Genomic DNA, 27,930 nt, shown 5'->3' with positions numbered 1-27,930 from the left:
CCTCTCGTGTGTCTCAATGCTTGTAAGCTTAAAAATTCAGCCCGTGGGAATTTTGACATGAAACTGGTGTGTTTAGAAAGAGATTTTTATTTAGTCAAGTGTGGCATCAGCTTGATAGATTTGTCAAGATACAGGATGATAAAGATGTAATAAAAAAAAAAAAAAAGCTGTTGCTTGCAGTCACACAGTATGAAAAGTTTCTCAGCCTTAGCACAAGAACAGCACAATGTCGTACAGGCCCATCCTTATTTCTTCTTTCTTGTGTAAGAGGCATCAGCATCCTGAAGGGAGAAGACATTAAATCAGTATTTCACCCCCCACTTTCTACTGTGTTAAAGTTCTTCACTCACAATGTTTTTTTCTTTGAAAGAGCTTGTGACAGGGGGCAGTTACACTGTGGAAGTAGGAAGTTTCATTTTTGCATTTCCTGCTTTTGGAGTACTTTTAATGTGGGGTTTTTTTGTGCTCAGTTCAACAAAAACAGAGTAATAATAAATAGCATCTCCCAAGCAGCACTGCAGGGACAGAAGGCAGCACATCTGTACCCTGGGGCTGCCAGTGTGGGTGAAGAGCCCTGACAGACAATAGCACTGTGTAACACCCTCCTGGGAGGTGCTCAGGTTACGTGCCTGACACAAAAACTAGACACGACCAAGGGAGATTTTTTCCACAGTCCTAATTCCAAGCTGCATTAAACAATTAACGTCAGTGACTTGTAACTCTGCGTTAATGGTGAGTCCTGAACTTGCAGCCCATGTGATGGAGATCAGAGCAAGGCCTGGGGCACTACAAGATGTGCTGACTTTGCTGTGCTGTGACCACACCGTGTAACTCAACACCAGCAGGCTGCAGGGATGGACTCTGCCCGGGCATCAGCTGCTATGGAAGCGAGGAGGAAAAAAAAACAACAAACAAACCAACCAGGAACGGATCCAAAACGCAATCCCAACGTTCCCTTGGCGAAAGAGTCAGTCAGCACTTACCACTCCACTCTTGAAGTTCTGTATCCTCCTCTTGCCCATCCTGTTCATGAGCCACCAGGCCCAGGTGGGCGCGTACTGCCACAGGTAGCACACGGCCAGGTAGGGGTGGTCGCTGATCCAGGCCTCCTTCAGGTCGTTGGCCGTGCTCACCAGGGTGAGCCGCGCACAGCGGTCCGTGGGCATCTTGTGGGACTGGTCACCGCTGCTCTCCAGGGACTGGGCGGGAGAGAGGGCGAGCAGGGATTAGAGCTGGATCCCAGGGAATGACACAGGCCAAGCTCTGTGTGACAGGCATACTCCTCCCAGCCTCCCCAGCCAGGACGGCAGAGGCTGGGGCTGGTCTTCACTGTGGGAACACTTCCCACCTTCCTTTGGCTTAATTAAAGCACCCTTTTAATTAATGCCTTGATTGATGGGTCAAAGGTTTAAAAAAAAAAAAAATGGATCTCCAAGTTCTGCCCTGCTTCAGCACAGCTTCTACTGGATGGTGACACAATATTGGAACAGGTTACCCCCATTCCTGCAGCTCCAGGAAATGGGAACACCCCGTGGAAAATGGGAGCATTCCCAGCTTTCTGCCCCCTGCTATGCTACAAGTTACTCAGTAATCAAGTTGGTTGATGAGGACACATTCCCCATTAACTTAAATATTCCTGCCAACTCTCCCTCCATGGGCAATCTCAGCCAAGGGAAAAGCAGGAGGCTGCCTTGAAGCAGGGATGTCTACCCCAGGTCTTGTCCCCAAGTATCACTTAGTGAACATAAACCACCCCTGTGACCTTACACATAATTTCACTGCAGCACAAACACACTGCTCTAGCAATCTGTTCTTGTTTCTCAGGACAAAGGCAGTTCTGGTCTAGATTTGCTCTTCCTCCCTGGTCTTCTGCCACGCTGAAATCTGAGGAATGTGTTTTGCAAGCCTTCCCCATTGCTCAAAGAGTACATCTTTTCTTTCACGCAATTATCAAGCTTTGCAAGCCAAAAATCCTTCCAGAACTGGATTCAGCAATGGGAGAACCCCTCCCTCTCACTGGTGGGTTATCCTGAGCTTCAGATTGATTGAATTTAGGGCAGATTACAGTTTGATGTATCACAGTGGCAATTTTTTTGCCAGCTGCTTTGTTAGGACAGCCTTTATTAAAAGCCATTGTGCAGTTGGAAGGTTTTGCTTTTCCTCCTGGAACAATCCCTAACAGGAAAGGAATGCACAGCTCCTGTCAGCTGAGCTGGGGCTGTGCCAGCAGCAGCGTCACCCACCAGGGCACAGCGTGACCGGGGCAAACAAAACCCTACCTGTGCCCAAGGACAGTGTTCTGCAGGCAGAGCTGTGTCCAGAAAAGCCTGGACTTTCCCCCAGAACTGCAGCACAGTGGCTGTACAGTAAATTTTACCAGACTTGGGTTGTATGTGTTGGAAGAGAGAAGGCATAAAAACAATTATCAAACTCAATTTTTTTTTATCATACAGACTTGAGAGTTCTGTACCACTCAAAGCACTTCTTGGTAAAAAAGATGAGGTCAGTGTTTGCTGGGAGGAGAAAAAGAAAAGAAAACCATGAGAGGATCACTGGCCCTGCAGCAAAAGTTGGATTTATAACAACAGAACTGAGTTCTTACCTTTGCAAGATTCTCTGTAAAGACATTTTGGATAATCTTGGACTGCACAGGCCCTGGGCAGATGTTGATGATGCTGATCTCAGGGTAGTCAGTCAGCTCAGTCCGTAGGGAATTAAAAAATCCCTAGAAGAAAAGAATATAATGAAATCTTCCTTTTACCATGTTTTTGCAAGGTTTAACTGACTACATCTTTTCATACTAATTCATGCTGTAAAAATTTAACAGTATTCCACTAAAATTCCTACTACTTTCTTTGACTTTCCACTACCAATGGCTAATTTAACATTTTATCAGCAATTACAGACATTGACATACAAACCAGTGTGCAGTGCATTGTGTATTTGGGAAGACAAGGACAATTTTGCTGAACTACATCCAGATTCTGCTGTCCCTGTACTGAGGACGAGCTTTGCTATTCAGTAGTGGAAATGCCACCAATTCTAAGAACTACAATATCATGGAAATTACCTTTTCTGGGTGATTTGCTCTTTGTGGTGAGATTAAAGGTTTTATATGGTTTCTATCGGTTAAGTGGCTTTACTGAGTAAGTGGCTGGTTTTATGTAAGAGGAGGAGGAAAACTTTTCAGCACAGCAAGTCAAAGGTGCACCCTGACAAATTCAGAGGGGGCAATTCTGCACCACTGAATTCACTGCAAACTTTGAAATCTGCATCCACACAGACATAAATCTTATTTCAGCTCAGGAATATGACACCAGTGTATCCGAGTTAAACAGTAATTACAAAAAACTGCAAGTACTTCTTTTCTTTAAGCTAACAGGATACAAGTTTTCTGAATCTGGGTAGCATTTCACATTTACATGGCAACTGTTATGGGAAACACGAGCAATTCTGGAGGGCACTAGTCAGGCACTGGTCAAGTAATGATGATTTAGCCAACACCCCATCATGTCTTATCTTTGGCCTGCTTAGTAGCAGTTCCCTGTATTTATTCCAACATGAAATTTTGTGTCACAAGAGAGACAGAGAGTGAGCACAGGCTGATAAACTCCCACTGTAGTAAAATGTTATCACTTGTACTCCCCTCCAGCTTGGGAAGAGGGCTGGCTAACCCAGAGCTCCTCACTGAGTAGCAATACAGGGCTAAAACCAGCCAGATACGAGGCTGTGATGACACAGAAGCATCAGCTGGGACAAGCCACAGAAGCTCTTGTACACTCTGACCAAGAACATGAGCTCCAATTTCCCAGTTGCTGGTGGCTAATTCCAGTTTATGGATTGCACACAGGCTTTGCAGTTCAGTTCCCTAAAAACCCTGACAGCATATTTAAAAGTCATAAGTACCTGCAGGCCCCAGAGCTGGTGTCAGACCTTCCTTCACAGCATGGTAGCAAAGCCTGGAGAGGACCAAGTTCTAATGTTAAAGACACTTATGTGCCCAGAAATCTGCTGCTGGACCACAGGAATCTACCAGCCACCCAGATTTTTTGGATTAAAAAGCCAGGCCCTCCCTTGGATTACCTCCTGCCCTGAGAGGAGCCTCCTCCAGCCCACTGAGCACCTTCAGATGTGGCACCAACACAGCTGTGAAAACCAGAATCTTACATGTACTCAGTCCCCTCTGGAGGCTCTATATACAGTTTGCACATGCTCTCTAATTCCAACACTTATCTTTGATATCCAAAGATAGCTGGTAAGAAATTCCTCCACTTCCTCCCAGAAGACAAGCTTTAAATTCCTAAGAAAGAAAAGCAGTTGCCCTCTTTGAATTCAGGCAGGGACAGACCCGGATTTGGGAGCAGTAAAGGAACTCAAGTGCAAGAGGAAGAACCTGAGTGTCTCCACCAAGCCCAGACTGCAGCCAGCTCTGCCACACACACACAGGGTGTGTGGGACAGGAACTGCTCCCAGCCATCCCTGGGCCTTTCCAGCTTGGTGAACAAATCCCAGAAGATGCTGAAGAAGGCAAGGCTGAAATGACTCCTATGACAGAAACATTTACAAATTCCACTAATGACCAGAGAATTGAACAAAAAGAGGAGTTTTTGCTGCTCAGTGCAGTCCATGGACTTACTAGGCAAGTTCCTGATGAAGGGACACTTTGAAGGCCACTCTGATCCACTCCACGTGCCACCAATTAGACAAATTACAACTGGATGAGTGGCACGGGATCTCCATGAGCATCATCTCACCAAGAGAGAAACTGCTTCAGTCAGATGCAGACTCCCATGGACTCAACTCACACTCTTACAGCATTGAAACAAAGGATAATTTCATCACTAGAACATTGTTATGAAGAATTCCAGTTGGCATGAATCAAAGTGTGATTGTTTCAAGAACAAATTCTAATTCTAAGCAGAATTCCTTCCTTCCTTCCTCCTCCAACTGCCATTTAAAAGAATTTAAAAAAAAAAAACAAAAACAAAACAAACCCAGCAAAAGGAGGGACTTTTCCACAAAAAGTATGATTAAGATTGCAGCATTAAGGGTGTCAGCTGTGATGGACTCCAAGGCATGAATTAAAAAAACCAAACCAATAAACCAGAACAGATGAATTCATGTCAGACAGGCTCACAAACTTAATAACTGGTGGCCAAAATGCAACCTTCATTTCAAGAAGGTCTTAAAATACATTCTGGGAAAACACAACAGGAAAAGCATCATTTTAAGCTTTGTCTTATTTTTCCCCTCCCTTCTCTCCAGCTTTGTGGGTCCCTTCCAACTCAGAATATTCTGTGATATCTGTGATTTCTTCTTGGTCACCATCAGAGATGGGCTACAGTGCTATCTGAAGAGGGCTGCCACTCTTGCAGACTTCCCTTACCTGAACTGTACTGGTGAAGTTCAATATTCAAAAAAAAAAAGCTTTTCCTAGTTTTTGGGGGCTTCCTGCCCACACTTAGCCTTAGCTCCAGACCAGGAGAGACTCTCAGTGTCTTTTTGAAATCTATGCTGCAAATCACAAGTTTCAACACCTGCAATTGGTATTTGTAGAATTACTGTGAAAGAAACAAGAATGGAGGTTAAAGCCTGGCCGGGTTATTGAGCAGAGGAAGAAGCTAAGGAAGATATAAGCAGTTCAGAGAACGTATTTTAATTAATTTTAGAAATCTATCTCTTTAAAGCTCTGTCCACGCTCTCAATCTTAACATGAGATTCAGAATTCCAAGTATTTTTAAAGCAGCACATGAATTCCTTGTGCTCTGCAATTAATTAGCCATGCTTAGCCCTACTGCACCACACCCAGAGAGAATTCAACCAAAAGAACATTTCATAAATAAAGGAGCATGAAGGGGGATCCAGGCTTCTGATGACTGCATTCTTCTAATTTAAATCTACTAGACTTAACCCAAAAGTTGGTTTCTAATGGGCAATTTCAGCACTGCTACACCAGTGAAGAGCAGCAGATCCCTCCCCACCACTAAGTGAAAACTTTTTGTCAGCAGAGACCTGTCACCATTGTCTACACCTTCATTCTTTCAGGTGGTTTTGCAGTGTCAGCCACTTGTTACATTTTTGTTGTTGTTAGGCAAATCATCAAAAAGATATTGATCCCCCAGCTTAAGCAGTTATTTACTCTGTTGACGTGCTTAAATGCAGCAGGGAGGGCGAAGGTGCCACTTATTTAAACCACCACTGAGCACAGCTGAAGTTTGTTTTACTGAGGCCAAAATGTACATTAGCAGGAAGACAAACAGTGGTGAAAGACGAATATGTCTAAACAAATTTACCAGTTAAACAAATGATTCCTCAGCTATACAGGCAGATACTCTTCTGAGCTCCTCTTTTATGTTTTTCCACTCAAGTGACGCTACTTTCAAAAACCCCTTCCAAGCAATACTGAAAGTTAAGTGTTAGGCAGAAGAAACTTCCCAGGACACTGTGAGCTGCCAGTTCTTCACACCAGAACAACATTCAGAACTGTTGGGAAGATTTGTTCAGATATTCCCAGATGGATCAAAAATTCTCCTTTCCCTGAGTAGTTTGCTTTACCACTCACTCTTCTCACTTTACTGTCCTAAAGATTTCCTGTAGTCTTAAAACTCTCACTAGTGATTTTTCCTCCTTCACTGAGTTGAGAACTTCTACACAGAGTAATCCTCCTCTTTAGGTATTCCCTCATCTGAGGGCCAAGGTCTTGTGTTTCACAGTGGAATTTTACCCAGGTAGTGGTTAGAACCAACTAAGATGGCACTTGAATTCTAGTCAGAAAATAGATCTATACTGAGAGTTATTTTGCATTTCAGAGCAAATTAATTTCAGGACTTTCAATACCTGAGGATGCTGTGTTTAATTTCTTGGGAGATTTGTGTTTTCTGCACAGAATAGTCCTTTGCCATAGCACTGATGCTGGTCTATTACACAGCAAGACTTAATTAACTTCCAAAATTTAACTTACCTGCAGAGCATGCTTGCTGGCACAGTACCCAGTGGCAAGAGGAGCTCCCATGATACCCATCACACTGCTCACAGTAACAATCTTTCCTCTTTTCCTCTGGATCATGTGATTCAGGACATACTTTGTTAAAGAGATTGTACCTAGGTAGTTGAGTTCTATGATGGCATTGTAGACATCCAGGTTTGTATCCACAAACAAGGAGCGCTGGGAGCGTCCTCCATTGTTGACCAAAACATCAATCTTGGGAAAGATAAAGATAAATTAATATAACTTATTTCCTTTAGTTCTTGTGCTTCCTCAGCCAACTCAGTGACACCAAATTAGTTTTTAGTTATGCCCAGGGATTATTTGTTTGTTGTTGCATCTCTGCAAAGGCTGCTGAAACCCAGAAGCAAGCAACAGAAGGGATAAAAATTCAAGGACTTTTTGGCAAGTTTAACATTGATACTGAATAAAGATGTAGACACCAGTGAACTTATTATATAATAAAATAAAAGTAGAATAAGAACATAAATGCAGGTCTAGGAGGTAGAGAAGAAAAAGCAGTTTAACCCCAGAAGCATGCCTTACCTTGCCAAAATGCTTAAGAACACTGTTGGTTGCAGCTTCATGAGAGGATCTGTCAGTCAGGTCAAGACGCAGAACAAGGATATCTTTTTCACTCAAGCTGCTGATCTCTAAAAACAACCATGGAGTGAATGGGAACCAGTAAGAGACTGCTAATGTAACAACTGTGGGAGATGTAACATGCTTTTACACACCACATTTTCACGAAAAAGACACCAAGAAACTGTAACACCAAGTTGGAAACTAAATGCTTCCTTCATTTTCATTTTTATCTCCACGAAGAATCCATTTTTAACCTGTTCCTACCAGGTCCTTCTTTTCTCATCATTATGCTTTTGTACATGAAAAGCTTGGACTTTATCAAAACAGTCTTGTGCAGCTCCACACAGACAAATCAATTCTCCAAATAAATTGCAACAGTTGGGAGTAATGTGCATCCAGATTTTTCTCTGAGCCAATCAGAAGCACAGCACCTTGGCAGCCCTGACATTCTGCTTGGATGTTAACAGGTCAAGCACGTTTATTCCTGATAACAGGACTAGTACAATTTAGAGCCAAAACACAACATGCATACCTGAGTAGCTATGAGGCAAAGCCTAGAGGAGCTGGATTATTGGGGCATTATTGGAGGAAGCAGGAGGGTTTTGTTTAACTGGCAGGTTTAACATATCCATCTCCTGAAATAAAAGTCAGCTGCCATCAAGTTCCAGCCCTCATGTTGAGTGCTTCTACCACTGTCTCTTCAGAACAACTGACCTCTTCCATAGAAAGCATTTCCTGAGCACTGATTTGTTACCCTGGGGTTTCGGGACAGATGACTCACAAAAACAAAATCTTCGTCACTTCCGCCTTTTTTAACTACACATAGCACGATTTTTTTGTTTTATTTATATTAGTTTGATAGTGCCATTTTTGTTTCTAAATCATTTCCCAGCCACAACTAAGTGTACCTGCTCCCCTTTAAGCAGCTGAACTCTACAGAGAGCCTCAGGCCTTGATTTTTTGTTTACTACTTCTTGCACACACAAGGAAGGTTAGACTTTGTCTTAAAAGTGATGAAGAAATAAAGAGGTTACTTAAATCCACCAGTTGCCTCTGTTCAAAGGTCATTAGCACTTAAGCCACTGGTTAAAACAAAACCATCTGTCTGGTTTAACGTTACAAGTATTTCCATTTATTGCTCCCTCCAACCCCTCCATGTGTGTTTTCCCTTCAGTTTCTTCCAGAAATACAGCAGTAAAATCCATGTAGTTTAAGCTGCCCTCTCAGAGACACATCTCCACCTCATGCTGCCTCAAGCAGATTTGCAGGGCTGAAACCTGTCGGGGTGTGGAGTGTTTCTGCCTTGGATTAACAAGGCCACACACTCAACCCAGCCACAAAAACTACACAGAGGAGAAAGAAAAGAGCAAAGGAAGAGACACTCATCCCATTTTTTTTTCTGGCTGGGCACAGCACTGTGCCCAGTGCCAAAGGCACGGGCACGTCCCAGTTTATACACTGCCAGAATGATGTTCTTCATTGCTTTTACTAATAACCCCAAACATTCCACTGCCTTTTTTTGCCTGCTACCAAACTGATGTGTTTAAGGGAACAATAATGACACCCAGAAAAACACTTGGTCCCAAGTGGGAGACCTTAGTTCAGAGTTCATTGTTCAGGTTTCAGATCAACGACTCTTTTCCATACATGTGAACCCCAGATCTCAGTTTCTCATAACATGATAAACACTATTGCTCAGTGTAGTGTTTTCCAGCTCTTCAGCATTTCCTCTTCTTTTATTTCTCCCTTGTGTGATGCCATTAGACAGAAGTTGAGCTTTTAGCAGAGGCTGATCCATGTGATCTCCTGGGGTCCATTCCCCAACCTCCATTACTGCACAATTCTTGAACTTACAGATGGCCTGTCACCCATTTGGCCTATCCATATTTAAATCACATTTGAGCTTTGTCAAGCCAGGAAACATCCCAGTTACTTGTATTCTTTTTAGGGCTTTTGAGAGAAAGCAGCCTCCAACATTTCTGATAAAATTCAGCTCATGTTGCAGAGAGTGGTTGCAGGAGCCTTGTAAGTTATACAAGTTGTTTTCTCTCCCTCCTGCACAAGTGCAATGAAGTGTTGAGTTGGCATGTGCATGACTCAACAGGTATTACCATGGCTCTTACAGGGCTTTCCTTCTCTCTGTCCCTCAGCTTTTAGGCAGTGTAGAATGCATAAACCTGTATCACAGGGTGGTGTCACTAAATTTTGAACAAGACATATGTGCTTGTTTCTGACACCCAGTTCAGTTGCTGCTGTGTACAGCCTCTCCAGCAGCCGTGTCACAGCCCATTAGCTCCAATTATGCCCCATAATTCAGCCAAATTCACGTTGATGTTACATGTGAATAATCCACCCCACGCTGCTCAAACCTTGCAGAACAGTCTTAAACTCAACTGCAAAGAGAAAACACGCAGGTGGAAGCAGGGACAAGCCACCCAGGAAGCACATGGAGCCACTGCCCAAGCATGCAGGGATGGAATCAGGAGGATCAACAACCAGGTGGAGTTGAAACTGTCGAGGAATGTGAAAGGCAACAAAGGCTTCACAGGCACAGCAGCAACAGAAAGGAAACCAAAGACACTGAGCTCACTGCTGAGCAGGGATGGGGAGGGGGAAGTGAGGAGGGGCACAGAAAAATGTCAGGTACTTATTGCCTTCTTTGCCTTAGTCTTCTCTGGCAAGATCTCCTCTCAAGTCTCCCACACTCCTGAGGCTAAACTCTGGGGGAAATAAATACTAACAGAGTCAGAGGAAGACAAATTAGGGACAAACTGCACATATAAGCAGGGCAATATATACATCTGAGATTTACAAGAGCTGACTGATATCACTCGTCTTTGGAAGGTCCTTGGTAAGTGCAGTAACTCCCCAGTGACTGGAGCAAATGAAGTGTCACACAGCCTAACCTCAGCCCTTGGGAAAGTTATGTGGCAGTTCCTCCTGAAAGCAATTTCCAAGTACATGAAGGAGAAGTAGGTACGTGGGAAAATGTGCATGGATCTAGCATGGCCATATACTGCCTGATCAACTTAATTGCTTTTTGTGATCTGTGGTATCTCTCCCTGATCAATATATTTTAGTATCTTCCTTAATGAACCAGATGATGGGACAAAACACAGGTTTTGAGAAAATTTTCAGTTAACATCAAGGTCACAGGAGCAGTTGCTCTGCTGCAGAGCAGGACTGCCATGGAGAGGCATCTTACAAGCCCTAAGAACAGTCTGACAAACTTCATTAAGCTCAGTAAAGTCAAATGCCAAACTTCCCACCTGGGTCAGCACAATGCTCTGCAGTACTGCAGGCCAACATCCAGCTGGTTACAGATCAGCTCCCCAAACAAGACCTGAGGTCCTGAGCAAGCTGAGAGTAAGTCAGCAATTGGTTCTGGCAATTACAAATGCTAATGGGCTGCACTAACAAAAGCAGACTGAGGGAAAGTGATTTTTAAGAGCCTCTACACAGCATTCTTAGACTGTATCTGAAGCACTGTGTCCAGTTTTGGACCCCCCTAGTTCAAAACAAATATACATACACCGGAGATAGTGTTGAATAGGGCCACTAAGATGGTCAAGGAAAGGGGTAGTAGCTGGATTTATGTGGCCTTGAGAAGCAAAGGATGAGAGTGAAGTGTGTTCAATTACTCTCTTCCACTACTGGAAGGTTGGAGATAGAAAACATGAAGTAACTGTCATAGAATTGTAGAGAATGATTTGGGTTGGAAGGGACCTTAAAGACCATCCAGTTCCAATCCTCTGACACTGGCAGGGACACCTTCCACCAGATCAGGTTGCTCCAAGCCCTGCCCAACCTGGCCTTGAACACTTCCAGGGATGGGGCAGCCACAGCTTCTCTGGGCAACCTGTGCCAGGGAATAATTTCTTCCAAATATCTAATCTAAACATGTCCTCTGTCAAATTAAAGCCATTCCCCCTTGTTCTATCACTTCATGCCCTTGTTTTGTTTTTGTGTTACTGAAGAGTTTCCAATATTCCTACTAATCAGACCTTTAGTTAAAGGTTAAAGTTTAGCAGCAAATACTTGCAAAGCACAGGGCTACACAAGACTTTAAAGCTCATACACAGCACAGCTCAGACATTCACAGGGTCACTTAAAAGTTGGCAGAAGCAGAAATCATCTCAGATAAGTCTGTGCTCTTGGTGCACGAGAATTGAAATAGTATTTCTGAATATTCCCTTGACACATAACCCTCTCATACAAGTATTTCCTGAAAATGCCTATCCAGGATTAGAGCTCCTGCCAGCCTATCTTGTGTTATCAGTTTTGCAATGATAACAAACAGCCACAGATGCAGATGTAGTTGCATACTTCTCCTGACCACTAAACACAGCACTGACATTCTGTCATGACTGCCACCCTGTCATCGCACGTCCCCTGCTTCTTTTTAAATGTAAACCTCTAAGTGGCTGCTTTTTGGAACCATCAGTAAACAAAACTAAGGAGTTGTGCATTTTTGAAAGTTCCTTGAGAGATTTTCTGAGTAGGCTGCTGCAGCTTTTAGCTTTCTAGAAATGTTTAGGTGCTAACCCAAGAAAAACATTTCAGTGTTCCCTAGCACACGTTCCAAGCAGACTGTAGACATTCTATCAACATTACTAGGAAGGAGCTGCTGGTGTGATAACAGATTCCCTATAAAACACTCCATCCTGAGCTGTAGAGGATAAACAGCCTGAAAGAGGTGTAACATTAACCATGTTCAAGACCTCTGTCAGCGTGAATTAACTGTATATACCTCTCGCTGCCAAAACAGAAAACAGGAGGGAAAAAGAGAAACAGGAGAAATGAAACCAGACTACTGACTCCACAGGCATATGAAAGATAAATGGAATAGTAAAACATTCCACTTCACATTTGTCCCTTTTGATCTACAGGAGATCCTTTTTCTTGCACATTTTTAGAACAACTTCTACTGAACATTTCTACTCGTTCCTGTTCTAAAGAGCAAACTCAGTCGTTGCTCTCCTGTAACACACACAAACCTGAAGAAAGATTTCTCAGCAGGGTGCACCCACATGGTTTGGTTCTTTACAGGATGATACCCCTGAGATTGTTTCCTCCATTCCCCACAGTATTTATTGCATTTCTTAATCTAGTATCTTACAAGACCACTTGCAGTTGATAAGGAGATTTTTAGAGGCTTATGAAGGAACTTGTAATGCAAGTCCACATAAAGGCTTCTCACTCAAAAAAAGAAAATACCAGCTTCAAAGGTACAGTGAAGCTCTGTACAAAGCTGACTTTCACCATTAAATTTATTCCTGTGACATGTGGGTTAGTGTTTCTGTGGCAATTCCACCACAGCAAGAGTGGAGCTGTTTGCATGAAGTAGTAAGTTGTACTTACCAAGGCATTTCTTTTTCACTCTCTCCAGCTCATCCTCCCTTCTTGCAGAGATGGCAAGCAGGGCTCCTATCTTTGCCAGCTGGTAAGTCAGTTCTTCTCCAATTCCACTTGAAGCTCCTGTCACCCAGACAACTTTGCCACGCAGCTCATTTTCTGTCAAAGGAATCAAGACAGCAGTTTACACATTGCCAATGCCAGGATAAACATCTAACTCACTGCAGGAGTACAATCTGATACTGTTTTTAAGAATTCTGATACTGTTTTTAAGATATATGCTCCAGTTTGAGGGCATTACAAAATCCTGACTTCTTTATTTTTTAGTCACATGAAGTTGTGAAATTGTTCATAGTTGTCCTGTTGCCATTTGAACTTTGTCCCAAGGGTAATCTGAATAAACATGGATTATTTACCTGATGGAAGAAATTTGATTGCATTTCTGCAAGCCATCCACACACAGCAGCTCCACTAACCTCATCAAACAGAGCTTCAGAGGAAAAGGGAAAAGAGAATTCTTGGAAGTGACAGGAAACAGTTACTGTATTGTAAATCCAAAGAAAAGCCTAAGCAAACCCTTCCAAATAATGTTTCATCCCAATAACATTCCTAAGTAACCGCTGACAGAACAGAGTCCTCTGAACAAAGACAGCAGATCATAAAAACCCAAAAGTGTTAATTCACTTTGTTTTGTATCTGATGCAGGTTAATTCCTGCACTGGCCAGAGCACACCACGAAGAGTTCCCAAGGTGTAAGTTCACGTGTGAATTCCCCCTGTAGTCACAGTTCCTGCCCTGACACGCTTTTTTAACCTGCAGTAAAAATAAGAACATCTTACTCCTCTTACTCCTTTGCTGATAGGCCTGTTCCCCCTTGTTTACAATCATTCCCACTCCATGGTACACCTGGGTACTGGGAAAAGGCTTAGCTTTCCAGACATATATCCAAAACCATCAAATACAACACATGGCTGAAAATCACCCATTTAATTCTAGAACATGATTTAAGGATGAATGATCACTCACTAATATCACAGCACTTTCCAGAATGTACCATTGCCTGACACTTGTGTTCTCCAAGATCAGTTTTAGTGAATAGTAGTCTTGGGGAAGATCTGTCTCAGAGCACTGCTGACAGGAGCTCCTCCTTCTCTTTCTCAAGTTCATGAAGAGGAGTATTTCAACATCTTGCCAGCCAGTAAGATGTCATGGCATAATTCAAACAGCAGAGCCAAAAGCAGTTCCTGAGGCTTCAGGCCAGTTCCACTCTGAAAAGGGCCACAGTAGCATTTTTCAGCTTTTTAAGCTGAAACTCACCCATCATTTAATTTAGCAAAAGTACTTCTTTTTCACTGCAGCTGGTGGCTGGCACTGCTCTTACTTCCTGCTTACTCCAGGGATTCATTTCCTGGTTTTCTCTACACCACACTGCATTTCAAATTTCTACTTCTGGAGTCTTAATGACAAAAAACCCACAAAGACATCAGCACCAAAACCTTCTACTCTTTTGACAAGAGCAGAGAGCACTCCAGACTGACTGTCAGAGCTCAGCTTGACTTTGTGGGACTGGCAGTGAGTGGTATTTGTCTTTTTTTAAGCTGACTGTATTTTAGCCAAAGAAAAATCCCTCGGAAAAACAAGTTTTTGTGGTTTGGTTTTTTTTGTTTGTTTCTAAAAACACTAACAACAGCAACAACAGTCACTTCCCAAAGGAGAGATGTATTCTAAGGTTATGAGCTTGGGAGGTGGAAAGAGATATTGCTGAAGTTGTAGGAATATCCACTGTATTCATCATTATACCAAATGGCTGCTGCCTGTAAAGCTTATTCACACCCTTTTACTACAGTTTTATTCCAATATATTCCCAATTCATTGAACTAATGACAAGAAAACACAAGTAGACAAACACTACATGAACAAAACAACACATGGACATACTTTCAGCCCTGCTTACCACACTCATTCCTCTTGCTACTGAAAACAAATCCGCTTCCTCCTACCCCTTAGTTTCCCAGTTCCCAACCTGTCCTGGGCAGCTTCACAGCAGTTATTCAGGATCTTGTTCTGTGAACAGAATAATTAACTGAGATAAGGCAAGTTTTCCACCGATTCCCCAGCGCTGAGTTACCCAGCACTGAGCTACTGAGAGTTACCATAATGGAAAACCTCCAATCCTGGTGCAGAACAAGGATCAAACCATCAGATTGCTCCAGAGTAAGTGTCCTGCTGTTACTGGAAGTAAGTTTAAAAATTAACCGTGCGAAATTAAAAAATAAAAGCAGATTATACTATTACTAACCATTAACTACTGTGTTACCAGGCATAACAAATGAAAGGTCAGACAGAGTCACACTGCAAGTAATCCAAAAGGTGGGTTTGTAGCTCTATTTAGAGGGTTTTTTTCAAACATTGTATGGCTCTTATAGCACAAGGCTGCCATGTCATTTCATTCAGGAAAAATATTTGAGGTGGGGAAGTTTACAGCAGAACATCCTCCCCACAGACCTAAAGAACCACACCATTATCCCCAAATTTAGGAGTAGGCTTTCATACATAAACGGATCCCCCTTAACTTGATAACACAGGGCTGCCTGTAAAAAGCACAGGGTTTAGAGTGACTGTTGTCCAGCTAAGGAAACACAACACACAAGGAAAGGTACCCAGAAATCCTTCTCTCCTGACCACAAACATACTCAGAAGGTGGGAAGCAATCCAGCATCTGCCAATAAAAAAATCCAGAAGTCGATTTTCTCTATAGAATTGAATCGCTGAAATGGAACCAGTCCTACCTACCTTGAAGCCTTTCTCTGTAATTACAGTTTACAGCACAAGAAATATAAGAGATCAGTCTGCTTTCTCCCAAATATTTTCATGTCCAAAAACTTCAACATCTATAATAATATTGTAGAAGTGATAACACAATACAATGACTGCAAGAGTGACAGCTCTAACAACAGCTTTAACTAAAAGTCAAGGGTTTTTTTATGGGATCCACATGTAATTTATGTAGACACACTACATTACATGCACAATATCGGGATGAGTAAGAGAAATTTATTTAAATAAACATCTTTTCCACTGTTTGTCACTTCTGTTCTCCTACCTGATTTCCCAAATGGTACCATTTCAGCTATGTATTTTACTTACTTACAAGCACTGAGGCTGGGGGTAGGGTGGGGTGCCAAAGCACAGCTCACCTCTTACGTAGTCAAATTTCTGCCTGATTCTTCTTGTATTACATGTTGAAACAACTCCATCAAAAAATGACTACATTCCTCTTTATATGGTAACTTTTAGACACTACTTAAAAGCTTTCCAGGCTTCCAATAATTCTCAAGGCTACATTCAGTAATGCTGTCTCCCTGAGAGCTCCTACACCTTGATGTGCATTGCACGTAGATCCCTCAAGACAGAGCTTCAATTCTGGTTGTACTAGTCAGGATTTATCTTTTTTCTCTGTAAAGGTCATGGAAACGCTCAGGGCAAACTCCACACATGAAGATTTTTTGTAGTTTTCTTACAGCAAGGGAACTATCTTCCTGATGGAGTTAGTATAAAACCTTGGGATGTATATCCAAAGTTACACAAGATTGTTCACACTGATTTAAATTTAGTAATTTTTAGAGCTTTATTACCTGTGCTAGTCCATATAATGGAGAACAGAAAAGCATACACATTTGCAGTAGCCTTCTACTGAAAGCAAAACACAGGGATGTCTCAACGAGTTTGTCCTTCTCCTCTCTCAAGCCATTCCTAATGCCAAATTTCACCTGCACCACCACCCACCACCAAATCGCGGTCCCAAGCCAAACCTTACTCCATCATTCCTGATCCACCTTCATTTGATGCAGTCCTATCTCCCTATCTCAACCCAACAACCAGTTTCAACTTCCACATGGGACATCTTATAGCATCCCTCATCCCACCTTCTTTCGGATCAGCTTCTGCCCCCACTCCCTGCTTCCACCTCAACCACCCGCACCCAGCAGCTCACAGCAGCCCCAAATCACCACTGCTGGCTAGGCTGAGGGGGGATATCCAGAAATTTATGGCTTTTCTGAAAAAAAGCCTCTATTAAGCAAACAAAGCCTATGATTTCCGAAGATTTTTGTCCCAAAGTGGGAAGAATTGCAGTCGGATTAGAAAGATCAACACTTGAAGAACATAATTCCTCAAGAGCTAGAATTGAAAATGCCTGTTTTGGCAGCATTTCATCGAACTTTCGTACCCACGGGTGACAAAGGCAGCACCGTACAGAAACGTGTCCAGCCCCCGAGAGCATCGCGTGGGGCTGGTCCCTGGCACCGCTCAGGGAACAACCCTCGGAAGAGGAAACCCCTTTAAACCCAACATTAATTTTCATGTTTACTTCGCAGTAAACACTCTCAACACCCCTGCGAAACCGAGACCTGCTTGCTTGGAGATGTCAGGACAAGACGAAGCAGAAGCTAAAACAGACGACGAAGCCGCCGCACGCCCCGGGCACGCCCGTCCCCTTCCCGAACCTCCCCTCGACACCACCCCTCTCCACGGGCTCCCCGCGGGCCCGTGCCAGGACTGGGAACCTGCCCAGAAACTGTCCAAAACAAGCAAGTTTTGTGGCAAACTCTCCAGCCCCCGCCACGGACGCGCGGGGACCCCACGGACGCCGCGGCGCGGCTTTTAGGGAGCCGCTTTATCGCCACGGGCGGTCTTATCCAGGCATAGGGGCAGGTAAATTTGTGGTATTTTTCTGGATAAGCCCACGGGACAGCCGGCGAGGGTTGGTGCCACCGAGCAGCGGCGGCTCTCTGGGGACTCCCCACACGCTGCCGCCACCTCAGAGCAGCAGCAGCGCCGCCCGCCCGACCGGCCCCGGCCACACCGCGGCGCGGCCGCCCCGCTCTCCCCCCCGCCCCGGAGGCTGCAGGCGGGGGCGGCATTACCTGGCTTCTTCCCCCGCCACTCGGCCCACAGCAGCGTGAGGTCCCCGTCGGCCCGCAGCCAGCGCAGCAGCTGCAGCAGCAGCGCCAGGAGGGCCCCGCCCGCCAGCACCAGGCACAGCGTGCACGCCATCGCCTCAGCCGCGGCCACAGCCCGCCCGCCCGGGGCGCCCCTTTATCGGGAGCCGCCCCCGCCGCCCGCCGCCAGCGCCGGCCTCCTGCCCGCCTCCCGCCTGCCTTCCACTGCCGAGCCCTCCCTTCCACCGTCGCTGCGTTCCCTCAGAGGCGGGAGGCGCTGCCGGCCGGTCAAGGCTGCGGCGATAAGCGCGGGGTTTGCAGGGCAGAGCCCGCGCGTGTGGCCGCGGGGTGAAGGTCGGGTTCTGGGAGCGGGGCGCTCTGTTTTCCCCTCCCCGCCGTGCCCCCAGGCGAGCGGGGGCTGCCCGGCCTTCCCCCGGGGTAAACAGCGCTGCCCCCCGGGGCGGCCTGCGGGGCTTGGCGCCGGTGTTCGGGCATCAGACACTGGTGCTCGGAGATCAAACACTGGTGCTCGGAGGTCAGACACTGGTGTTTCAAACACCCATGTTCGAAGATAAAAGAAACTGGCCGTTTTCCTGGAAAGCCCCGTGGCTGTCCCTTGAGGAACCCGGCGATTAATCTCCCCACGGGGGCTTCCAACCCACCTGCAGCCACCCCTGGCCCCTGTCACAGACCACAGGCTTTCCAGGTTCCTGCGGGAATGCCGCCCCTGGATGTGCCTCCTGCTCTGCCACCTGTGAACGCAAACCTAGTTCTCACATGGACCCAATACTGCACACCTTGGATTTAACCCCCAGGCTCAAAAATCCGTGGTGGTGGATACTCACGAGTGCTAAAAAACATGGGCTGCGACGTGTGTGGACATCACATCACTCATCTGCAGCTCTTCACTTACCGGTGCTTGTGTGCAGAGGGGAAAAACGCCATTCTTACTGCTTTGATGTACCAAAGTCTTTCATAACAGGAGGTACAGATGCAAAAAGGAGGCTGGACAGGGACTTTTTGCAAGGGCTTCCAGTGATAGGACAAGACGAATTGCCTTAAAATGAAAGTAGGTAGGTTTAGATTAGGTATTAGGATGAAATTCTTCCCTGTGAGGGTAAGTGAGGCACTGGCATAGGTTGCCCAGAGGAGCTGTGGATGTCCCATCCCTGAAAGTGTTCAAGGCCAAGTTGGATGGAGCAACCTGGTCTAGTGGAAGGTGTCCCTGCCCATGCCAGGGGTTTTGGAATGAGATGATCTTTAAGATCCCTTCTAACCCAAACCGTTCTGTGATTCCATGGTTTTATGAAAAGGGTAACTCATAATAATTCCTGCCTTCTTGCCAGACACTTGACACAAATGCATGCAGAGCTTATGTAGGACAGGACACACAGCCAGTTCCCAAAATCTTGCAGGTTAAGGCCTGTAGAAGACTTAGCACAGGATGTGTTTACAACACACAGCTGCCTGATCTGTTCCAGTTCCACCAATGACCCAAGGTTTCATGAATCAACTCCTTAATTAACACATTTGCATTACAGCTTTTTGAGGCAAAACACAGCCATTGTCTTCCTTTGAACCTTTAGGTTCTGACTGACTCTTCAGCAAATCAGTCCAAACCTAATCCATACGACAAGGGAAAGGTGACAGAAAATAAAAACACACTGCCAACATACTTTCTTTCTGTAAATAATACCAATCCTCAACCATCTCCAAACCAATAATGGTAAATTAAATGGTTGTGGTGTTTTAGAATAGAAGCAGGCCTTTGGAGGTTAGGAAGGAAGTCACAGGAACTATGACTGTTCATAGTTACACAGCTAGGGGTTACAGTTATTCTTTATATTTCTCTGCTTTCTCCTGCTTTATGAGTTGAGAACTATTTATTTTGTGTTACTGCAATGCACATCATAATAGAACCTTAATGTCATACAAAACATAAATATTATAAACAAATAGCAAGTAATTTGAAGTGTTTTCTGGGTCTTATTTCCTCCTTGTGCTAAGTGCAGGCGGTGCACACACAAATGTGGAGCTTTGTGCCACAGCATACCCAAATAGGCACTACAAAGTCAGAAAAGGATGCACATTGAACCTGCACAGTATATTCCCAGTGACAGTTTTCCCAGATATCCCCAAAGACAAGGCATATAGCAGCTCAGGCTGAGCACAGAAAGGATGAGTAGGAGGAGCCCACGAGGTCTCAGCATCGTGTGATCGGTGAGCGGTGAGAATTTATCCTGTTCACTCTGTACTTCAACCCTTTTACAACAAAATGAGTAAAACAGATTTCTCCTGTTTAAAAAAAAGGTTCAGTTATGGAGTTTTCGTGCATTTGTAGACCTGTGCAGTTGCCATCAGTGGGGATTTTACTGCCTGTCCCCAAGACAGGCATGAAATTCCTGCTCATTGCATGAAAGCATGCTCAGTGTCAACCTGAGCTTGGGAAGGAGAGCACTGGGAAAAGTTGCAATGTCCTTTACAAGGTGATGTCCATTTTTGCAGTTTTCCAACTTATAAAAAGCAAATGTGCTCCTCTCATTAGTATTATCTTAATGATAGATAAGTATACTGAAAGAAATATCTATTCAAGTCTATTCAAAAGATTTCTTTTGAGATCCCCACCAGCAGTGAAGTTACCACAGGCTGCAACTTTTACACGTGGCTGCTGTAAGGCATGCAAATCGTGCCAGACTGAGAGATTTCTGCTTAACCCCAAAGCAATTGGCAAAAGATTGATGGGCATCCAGGATTGCCACTTCCAGTCCAACCTTTATGGCCAGCAGTGCTCTGGCCTTCCTTGCTGAAGTTCAGCATTGAGTGTGGACAGTAATATAAACTCTTTTTGTTGCTTCAGGGACAGTAACTACTTAGAGAAGAGCTGTTTCACGAAATACCAAAGCAAAGTGGAACATCTGCCCAAGAAGGCCAATGGCATCCTGGCCTTTATCAGCAATAGTGGAGCCAGCAGGACCAGGGAAGTGATTGTCCCCTTTTACTGTGCTGGTGAGGCCACACCTCAAGTGCTGTGTCCAGTTCTGGGCCCTTCACTGCAAGAAAGACATTGAGGTGCTGGAGCAAATCCAGAGAAGGGCAACAGTGGAGAAGAGTCTAGAGAGTAAGTTGTATGAGGACAGCTGAGAGAGCTTGGGGGATTTAGCCTGGAGAAAAGGAGGCTCAGGGGGGACCTCATCACCCTCTACAACTCCCAGATAGGAGGTTGTAGCCAGATGGGAGTCAGTCTCTTCTCCCAGATAACAAGTGACAGGACGAGAGGACACAGACTCAACTGCACCAGGGGAGCTGGTGCCCAGGGAAGTGGTGGAGTCACCATCCCTGGAAGTGTTCAGGAAACAGCTGGACATGGCACTCAGTGCCGTGGTTTAGTTGACAAGGTGGTGATCAGTCAAAGGTTCAACTTGAAGATCTTGGAGGTCTTTTCCAACCTTAACGATTCTATGATCCTATGACCTCTTAAAGGATCACATCATAACAAAGCCCTTGGATTTGACTAATGTCTGAATTCCCAAGGAAAACAAAAAATATTTCCCCTTTTAATGCCTGAACTTAGTTTCCACATGAGAAGTTAATTTTCACTTTCTGAAGAGGCCATTGCTGCTAACAGTTTTTAAAAGTCAACCAAGGTCAACCTGAACATCAGCAGAATGAATGACGGTTCTGTTGCACTTTGCCCTGTGGCTGATGCAGAGAGCACTTTGGAGTTCAGCAAACATATCCCAGTATCTGCACAAAGTACTTAACCGCGGTTGGGAAGTGCAAGAGCCAATGCAAAGCTGAAGTACAAGGCTCTGAAAACAAAATCACGAACAGTTGCTAATGTGGGAGGTCACAGTCTTGCTCCACACCCTGCTGTGACCCTTGCTGAGGTTCCCGTGTTTCCTCGGTGGCAGCAGATAACAGAACAATTAAACTCGGCACACAATATGATAACATGCCTTATTCTCAAGAGTTACACTAATTATATTGACACAATTAGTGTAAATAAAAGCAAGATAAGCTGCCTTCTGTCTCTAAGGCAATATGGCAGAAATAAATATTTGACTGGATTGCTCTTTCTCTGTATGTATATTTTACTCCAGCTGTGCGGTCTTGAGAAGACCTTGTGCAGAAGAGGAACTGGAGGATGGAAGGACTGAGAGCTGTCCTGCAGAGAAAGATTTGGGGATACTGATGGATGAAAAATTGGGCATGAGCTGGCAATGTGAGCTTGCAGCCCACACTCCCCCTCTACTCTGCACTACTGAGACCCCACCTGAAGTACTGTGTCCAGCTACAGAGTTCCTGGGAAAAAAAGATGTGGAACTGTTGGAGCAGTTCAGAGGAGGGCCATGAAAATGAACAGAGGGCTGGAGCACCTCTGCTATGGCAAAAGGCTGAGACAGTTGCAGTTGTTCAGCCTGGAGAAGAGAAGGCTCCGGGGAGACTTTATTGTGGTCTTTTAATATGTAAAGGGGCTTTTAAGAAACATGAAGTCAGACATGTTACAAGACAAGTAGTGACAGGACAAAGGACAACAGTATTAAACTGACAGAGGGCAGGTTTAGATTAGATATTGGGAAGAAATTCTTGACTGTGAGGGTGGTGAGGCCCTGGCACAGGTTGCCCAGAGAAGCTGTGGCTGCCCCATCCCTGGAAGTGTTCAAGGCCAGGTTGGACGGGGCTTGGATCAACTTGGTCTAGTGAAAGGTAGATGGCCATGGCAGGGGAGGTTGGAATGAGATGATCTTTAAGATCCAACCCAAACCATTCTGTGATCCTATGATTCTATAAAATTAGTAAATTTTCACAGATTTATGGGTGAGGTGCTTCCTCTTGGAATGTTCACAAAGTGGGCCTCACATGACTTGCTGCCAGCCCTGCTAACAGTATTGTGAGAGCATTGGGTGTAAGTACTTTCCACAGTACTGTGATGCAATTTCTTTGATCCATGTTAGAGCAAATAAAGCTCCAGTGCAATTATCTGAGATTATTTCAGTGTCTGTGTAAAACATAGATTTGATAAATGCTCTTACTTCACTAAATTATTTATGAGGGTACAATAACACTAAAATGAATTGCAGTAAGTAAAGCAGCACTGTATTCCCTGTTCCTCTATTTTCTCTTTCACTGTGAGCACAACAGAATAGTTTATAAGGAGAAAAGCTCTTTGCTTAGTTTATGAAAACAAAACTTTTGGGAGAATCTGTCATAAAATGAATGATGACTAAAGTAAGGCCATGCCTCCAGGCTCTCAGCTTCAGAACATTACCTGTGCCATATGGTTTAGTGTTTCTAGAAGAGGAGACATAAACACACATCCAGGCAAAGACAGTCCCATGTAAATGTAACAGAGTGCCAAAAATACTTCTTACATCCATCTGTCTGATCAGACAGTGGGTATGTACCTTCTTTCTGTAGTTTTTATTTTATACCTGGTTTAACTGCAAATTCTTATTTAAGGAAGTGTTGTCTCTTCTGTAATAGCATTTACTGAAAACCTAAAAGTGTATCTTAGTTAAGGGACATCCATTTGTGCCTTTTAAATGTGGCAATCATTGTGATCTGACACTGATTTGAGGTACAATTCTGCTGACACTATGTCACTGAAATTGTTCCTGTTGCTTTTAGTATGTTGTTCCATCTCCATGTTGTTTCACACATAGCCCCTTTCTGCCTGCTGCCTTTCTCAGGCAATTCAGAGACTTGAAGGAAATAACTCCCATCTTTTCTTCCTTCAAATCATTCTTTATTGTTACTTATGACTTGCATCCATTTCATTTCAGTTTGTTTAGTTAAACTTTTCTGTGTGAGCTCCTATCAAGTTAAAACTCGAAGTCTAATTCCAATTATCATAGAATCACACAATGGTTTGGGTTGGAAGGGACTTTCAAAATCACCCAGTTCCAACCCCCCTGCCATGGGCAGGGACACCTTCCACTAGACCAAGTTTCTCAGAGCCACATCCAGCCTGGCCTTGAACACTCCCAGGGATGGGTCATCCATGGCTTCTCTGGACAACCTGTGGCAGGGCCTCACCACCCTCAGAGTAAAGAATTTCTTCCTAAGACCTAATCTAAATCTGCCTTCTGTCAGCTTAAAGCCATTCCTCCTTGTCCTGTCACTCCAGGCCCTTGTCCAAAGTCCCTCTCCAGCTCTCTTGTAGCCCCTTTAGGCACTGGAAGGTGCTCTAAGGCCTCTCTGAAGCCTTCCCTTCTCCAGTTTGAACAAACAGAACAAGCTGAACTACTGTGTCTTCTATCCATTTTTACAGCAGTAAATATAACTGTCAGCACTGCTCCCTGGCCACTGCTTTACAGTTTACTACAACCTGTTCCCAAGCAATAGAAGGTAAGCCAGAGAAATTGCTCTTTTTTTGCTAGAATAAGCTGCATCTGTACCAGTCAGTCAAACAGGGCCAAGGCAGGGAGTCGTACACTGGCATCTGATCATCCATGCTTTCGATCTGTCAGCGTGGTTCATGGTATGGCTTTGCACACAAACACCAGCCCAAGGAATGTGGGGTATGTCTGAGGGACATCAGCTACACACAGAAGACAGGTCAGTCCAGTTGGTCTCAGGACTAGGAAGTCCATAGATCATTTTACTTACTAGCAAAGGCGTAGCAAAGATGGTTATACAAGCCTTTGTGACTGTTTAGTTATGCAAACCATAAGTTAAAGTGATGTAACTCTCCTCCTCTCTCCTCCTCTCCTCCCTACACTTCACTGTTTCCTCCTTCAGAAAAAAATATATATAGGAAAACATCTGATTACAACAGAGCATCATAGAAAAATACAAAATCATAATAATAATATAAAAATACACAGTGGCAAAACAAGGCTTATTCAGACAGCCAGAACAAAAATAGGAGCATCTTCAGACACAGAAGTAGATGATTCCTGGTTGTTGGTGACTTCTTGTGGCATTCCCTAGACAGGATTTCCTCAAAATAAGAAGCAAGAGCCATTTTCCACTTTGTACCTGGGGTGACCCTTGTGTTTGGAGCTGTAAAACTCTGCAGTGATCCCTGCCACCTGCAGCTACGCTTGGCCCTGCCCTTCTTCCCAATTTCACATCCATGATTTTTCAATTTGATTATAAACTGCTTGGCTTTGGTTTTTGTTTGCAAAGTGCTCCGTGAGCCTTCACTGGCACCTGCATTAACTGTATCTGTTTAATAGGGGGCACACTGCTTTTAAAGGACAACATTTGCCTCCAGACAAAGAGCTCCTGCACATCAAGTCTCTCTCCCCGGCCAAACTGGATATTCAGATGTGACTTAAGAGACCCAGATGTGTCCTTCACATAAGGGTCAACTCTATTCAGCTCTGCCTGAGCTCTGCATGTTCATCTAGACCCCATTACTTTGACTTCTCTTTCTATTTATTGACATTAAAAGCACTTTTACTCAGAGAAGTAATAAAACAAGAGATCCAGGAAAAAAAAAGCAACTTTTTCTGCAGGAGATGGGCCTCTCTTTATATGAAGATAAGGTTTGTTTATTATGATGGGACAGTGATGGAACCCAGAGTCCTTGAGTCATATTATCCATTTCCTTTTCATAATATACTTTCTTTAGTTTACATTAAGAGGTGTGACTAAATCACCTGTGTTTATATAAATATCAGAAATATGGAACGTGGTCAGGTGAATTGACAATAATGGCACTTTGTTTGTGTGACATTATTTCTACATAATTCCCCATGATTATTGGAATGAAACATTAGAAGAAGTCAAGACAGAAATATATGAAGGATTTTCCTCAGAGGAAGGGCTATGGGTAAGGGTAGAAGATACCTGAATGTACCGTGCCATATGAATAAATCATATCTGGAGAAGTGAGGGAAAGCCAATATTTCATCAGAGGGCTGGAGCACCTCTGCTATGGAGACAGGCTGAGAGAGTTGGGGCTGTTCAGCCTGGAGAAGAGAGAAGGGAAGGCTCTGGGAAGACATTAGAGCCCCTTCCAGTGCCTAAATGGGCTACAGGAGGGATGGAGAGGGACTTTGGACAAGGGCCTGGAGTGACAGGACAAGGGGGAATGGCTTCACACTGACAGAGGGCAGGGCTAGATTAGACATTAGGAAAAACTTCTTCCCTGTGAGGGTGGTGAGACACTGGCACAGGTTTCCAGAGCAGCTGTGGCTGTTCCATCCCTGGAAGTGTTCAAGGCCAGGCTGGGTGGAGCTCTGAGCAACCTGATCTGGGTGTCCTTGCCCCTGCATCTAGTCCCTGACAGACTACATGGCCTTTAATGTCCCTTCCAACCCAAACCATTCCGTGATTCTATATTTTGCTTTAAAAGAACAGCTTTCTTGCTTTCTTGGTACAGAACAGATAATCTTCTGCTGGTGAAGAGGAGATAGACATTATCATTGATCTTTAAATTCGGATTCTTAGATCCCTGTTTTGCATCCATCATCTTAGGGTGGTTTTCAAGGTCACCAAATCCAATGGAAAGATTTGCATCCCCTTTCCACATTTGGAATTCTCTCTTTCTCTGTATAAATATATACAATATTTATTCCACTTCAACCTGTTGTGATGAATCCAGAAGGGTTTCTTCCTGTGTGGACTCTCTCAGTGCACTAGTACTGAAAGGACTGCTCACACGGAACAGGGAAAACTTTCTGTCTTGCAGCTTTTGATATTGTGAGACAGAGGAGGAGGAAAGGAAGGTGGTTTCCCGGAGGCTGATACTGCAGAGCTTTGTCTCCCTGATCACCTGTCAGCAGAAACAAACTCCACCGCGGGGGTGGCCAAGGAACATGAATTAGGAGCCTGCTCTGAATCCTGCCCTGAAATATTTTCTCTTCCTTCATCTCCTTATACAGAGGTAATTTATGGAGTAACTTACAGAGGGAATGTCTCCCAAAACCCATGAAAAGATACTTCAGGGAACCAGTCCTTTAGTAACTGTTATCCAGTGACAGAATCAGATAACTAAAATTCCTTTCCTAATCCCCAAATTATCTTTTTTCCCTTTAATAATTAGTACTACTTTTTGGACAGCCTCTTAATAGTGCAGTTTCCCTAAGACAGCTACTTTCCCTTCATTTTCATCAATGTTTTCCTCTTTGGTTTTAACAGAGAACTAAATTAAAGTGGATTTTGTTTTGCATGTTTTAAACTGTTATTGTTCACAATTCCAGCACAAATGTGGGACGGGGTTTGCTCTCTGGCTCAGGCCCCCTCTGCTGGTCTTCTCAAAGCAAAACACAAAATACCAGAGATTTTTCATTACCAACCAAGATTTTTAAGAGAAAAATCCAGATTTCTCTTTCTAAACCTTTTTCTATCAGAATATAAATCATAAGGAAGATCAGCTTTGGGGCTGTGAACTCAGCATGGGGGAAGATTTTTAAATTAATTCAAGAAAATAATTGCATAATCAAGCATGTGAACCTGTGGAATTTCTCAGGCAAAAAGTCCAAAAGTGAGTATGGCCCAAAAAGCTGATCCCAGTCTGATCTGGCTCTTAGCATCACCCTGTGATTGGCATTTTAATGAAGATATTATGTAAGCTCTAGAAGCCACTGGAGATTGGGGGGTTTTGTGTATCTCAGCTAACAAAAGCCATAGGCAGTGTTCCTGCTCAGACTGTACATATTTTAAGGAGATGAAAAGGTAAGGAAATACAGTGGCTAAATATTAGCTTCCATTCCAGCAGCACAATAAAAGAGAGAGCTGATCTAATTATTCTTCTGGGGAAGTCCCTGGGTGTCAGAGAAATGAACTGGAGCACAATGCTTTCCTGATCAGGTGAAGGACAGGACGTGCTGGCATTGGGAGAGGGGGAGTTTGGTGCACCTGCTACTCCAGCAGTTCCTTTCTGCTATCCAAAACCAAAAAAAAAGGAGCTCTAAGACTGCTCTAACTAATACTAATACCTAAAAGCGTTTCCTGCACTGCCCAGAATCAGGCAGAAATGTATGGTAGCACGGGTGTCAACCCAGAGAGGTTCAGGACTGTCACAAAAGACAGTAATGGTTTGTTTTCCATAAACACATAAAAATCACTTTATATGTCACAGCAACAGGCAAGATACTGGACACAGGTATTTCA

General features: G+C 44.1%; 1 protein-coding gene and 1 long non-coding RNA gene across 3 annotated transcripts; one reads left to right on the top strand and one right to left on the bottom strand.

Annotated features, from left to right (window-relative positions):
• Positions 1-69: 69 nt before the first annotated feature.
• Positions 70-18,011, bottom strand: DHRS7 (dehydrogenase/reductase 7). Of its 2 annotated transcripts, none has more exons than XM_064659467.1 (7): positions 17,851-18,011; positions 12,932-13,084; positions 7,532-7,638; positions 6,962-7,201; positions 2,603-2,725; positions 984-1,199; positions 70-281 (listed from the first exon to the last, which is right to left on the bottom strand). In XM_064659467.1, exons 1-7 carry the CDS (start codon positions 17,978-17,980, stop codon positions 246-248), a joined length of 1,005 nt encoding a protein of 334 aa, XP_064515537.1. In that variant the 5' UTR covers positions 17,981-18,011; the 3' UTR covers positions 70-245. The 2 variants fall into 2 exon arrangements, with proteins under 2 accessions (XP_064515537.1, XP_064515538.1); XM_064659468.1 differs by lacking the exon at positions 17,851-18,011 and adding an exon at positions 13,952-13,997.
• Positions 17,350-22,845, top strand: LOC135416370 (uncharacterized). Its single transcript, XR_010431566.1, has 2 exons — positions 17,350-17,638; positions 21,966-22,845. It is a non-coding gene; the product is annotated as an uncharacterized LOC135416370 (long non-coding RNA).
• Positions 22,846-27,930: the final 5,085 nt, after the last annotated feature.

This window comes from Pseudopipra pipra, chromosome 6 (genome assembly GCF_036250125.1).
Source record: "Pseudopipra pipra isolate bDixPip1 chromosome 6, bDixPip1.hap1, whole genome shotgun sequence".
In the NCBI taxonomy this organism is placed as follows: Eukaryota; Metazoa; Chordata; class Aves; order Passeriformes; family Pipridae; genus Pseudopipra; species Pseudopipra pipra.
This window is presented reverse-complemented; position numbering and strand designations above follow the sequence as displayed.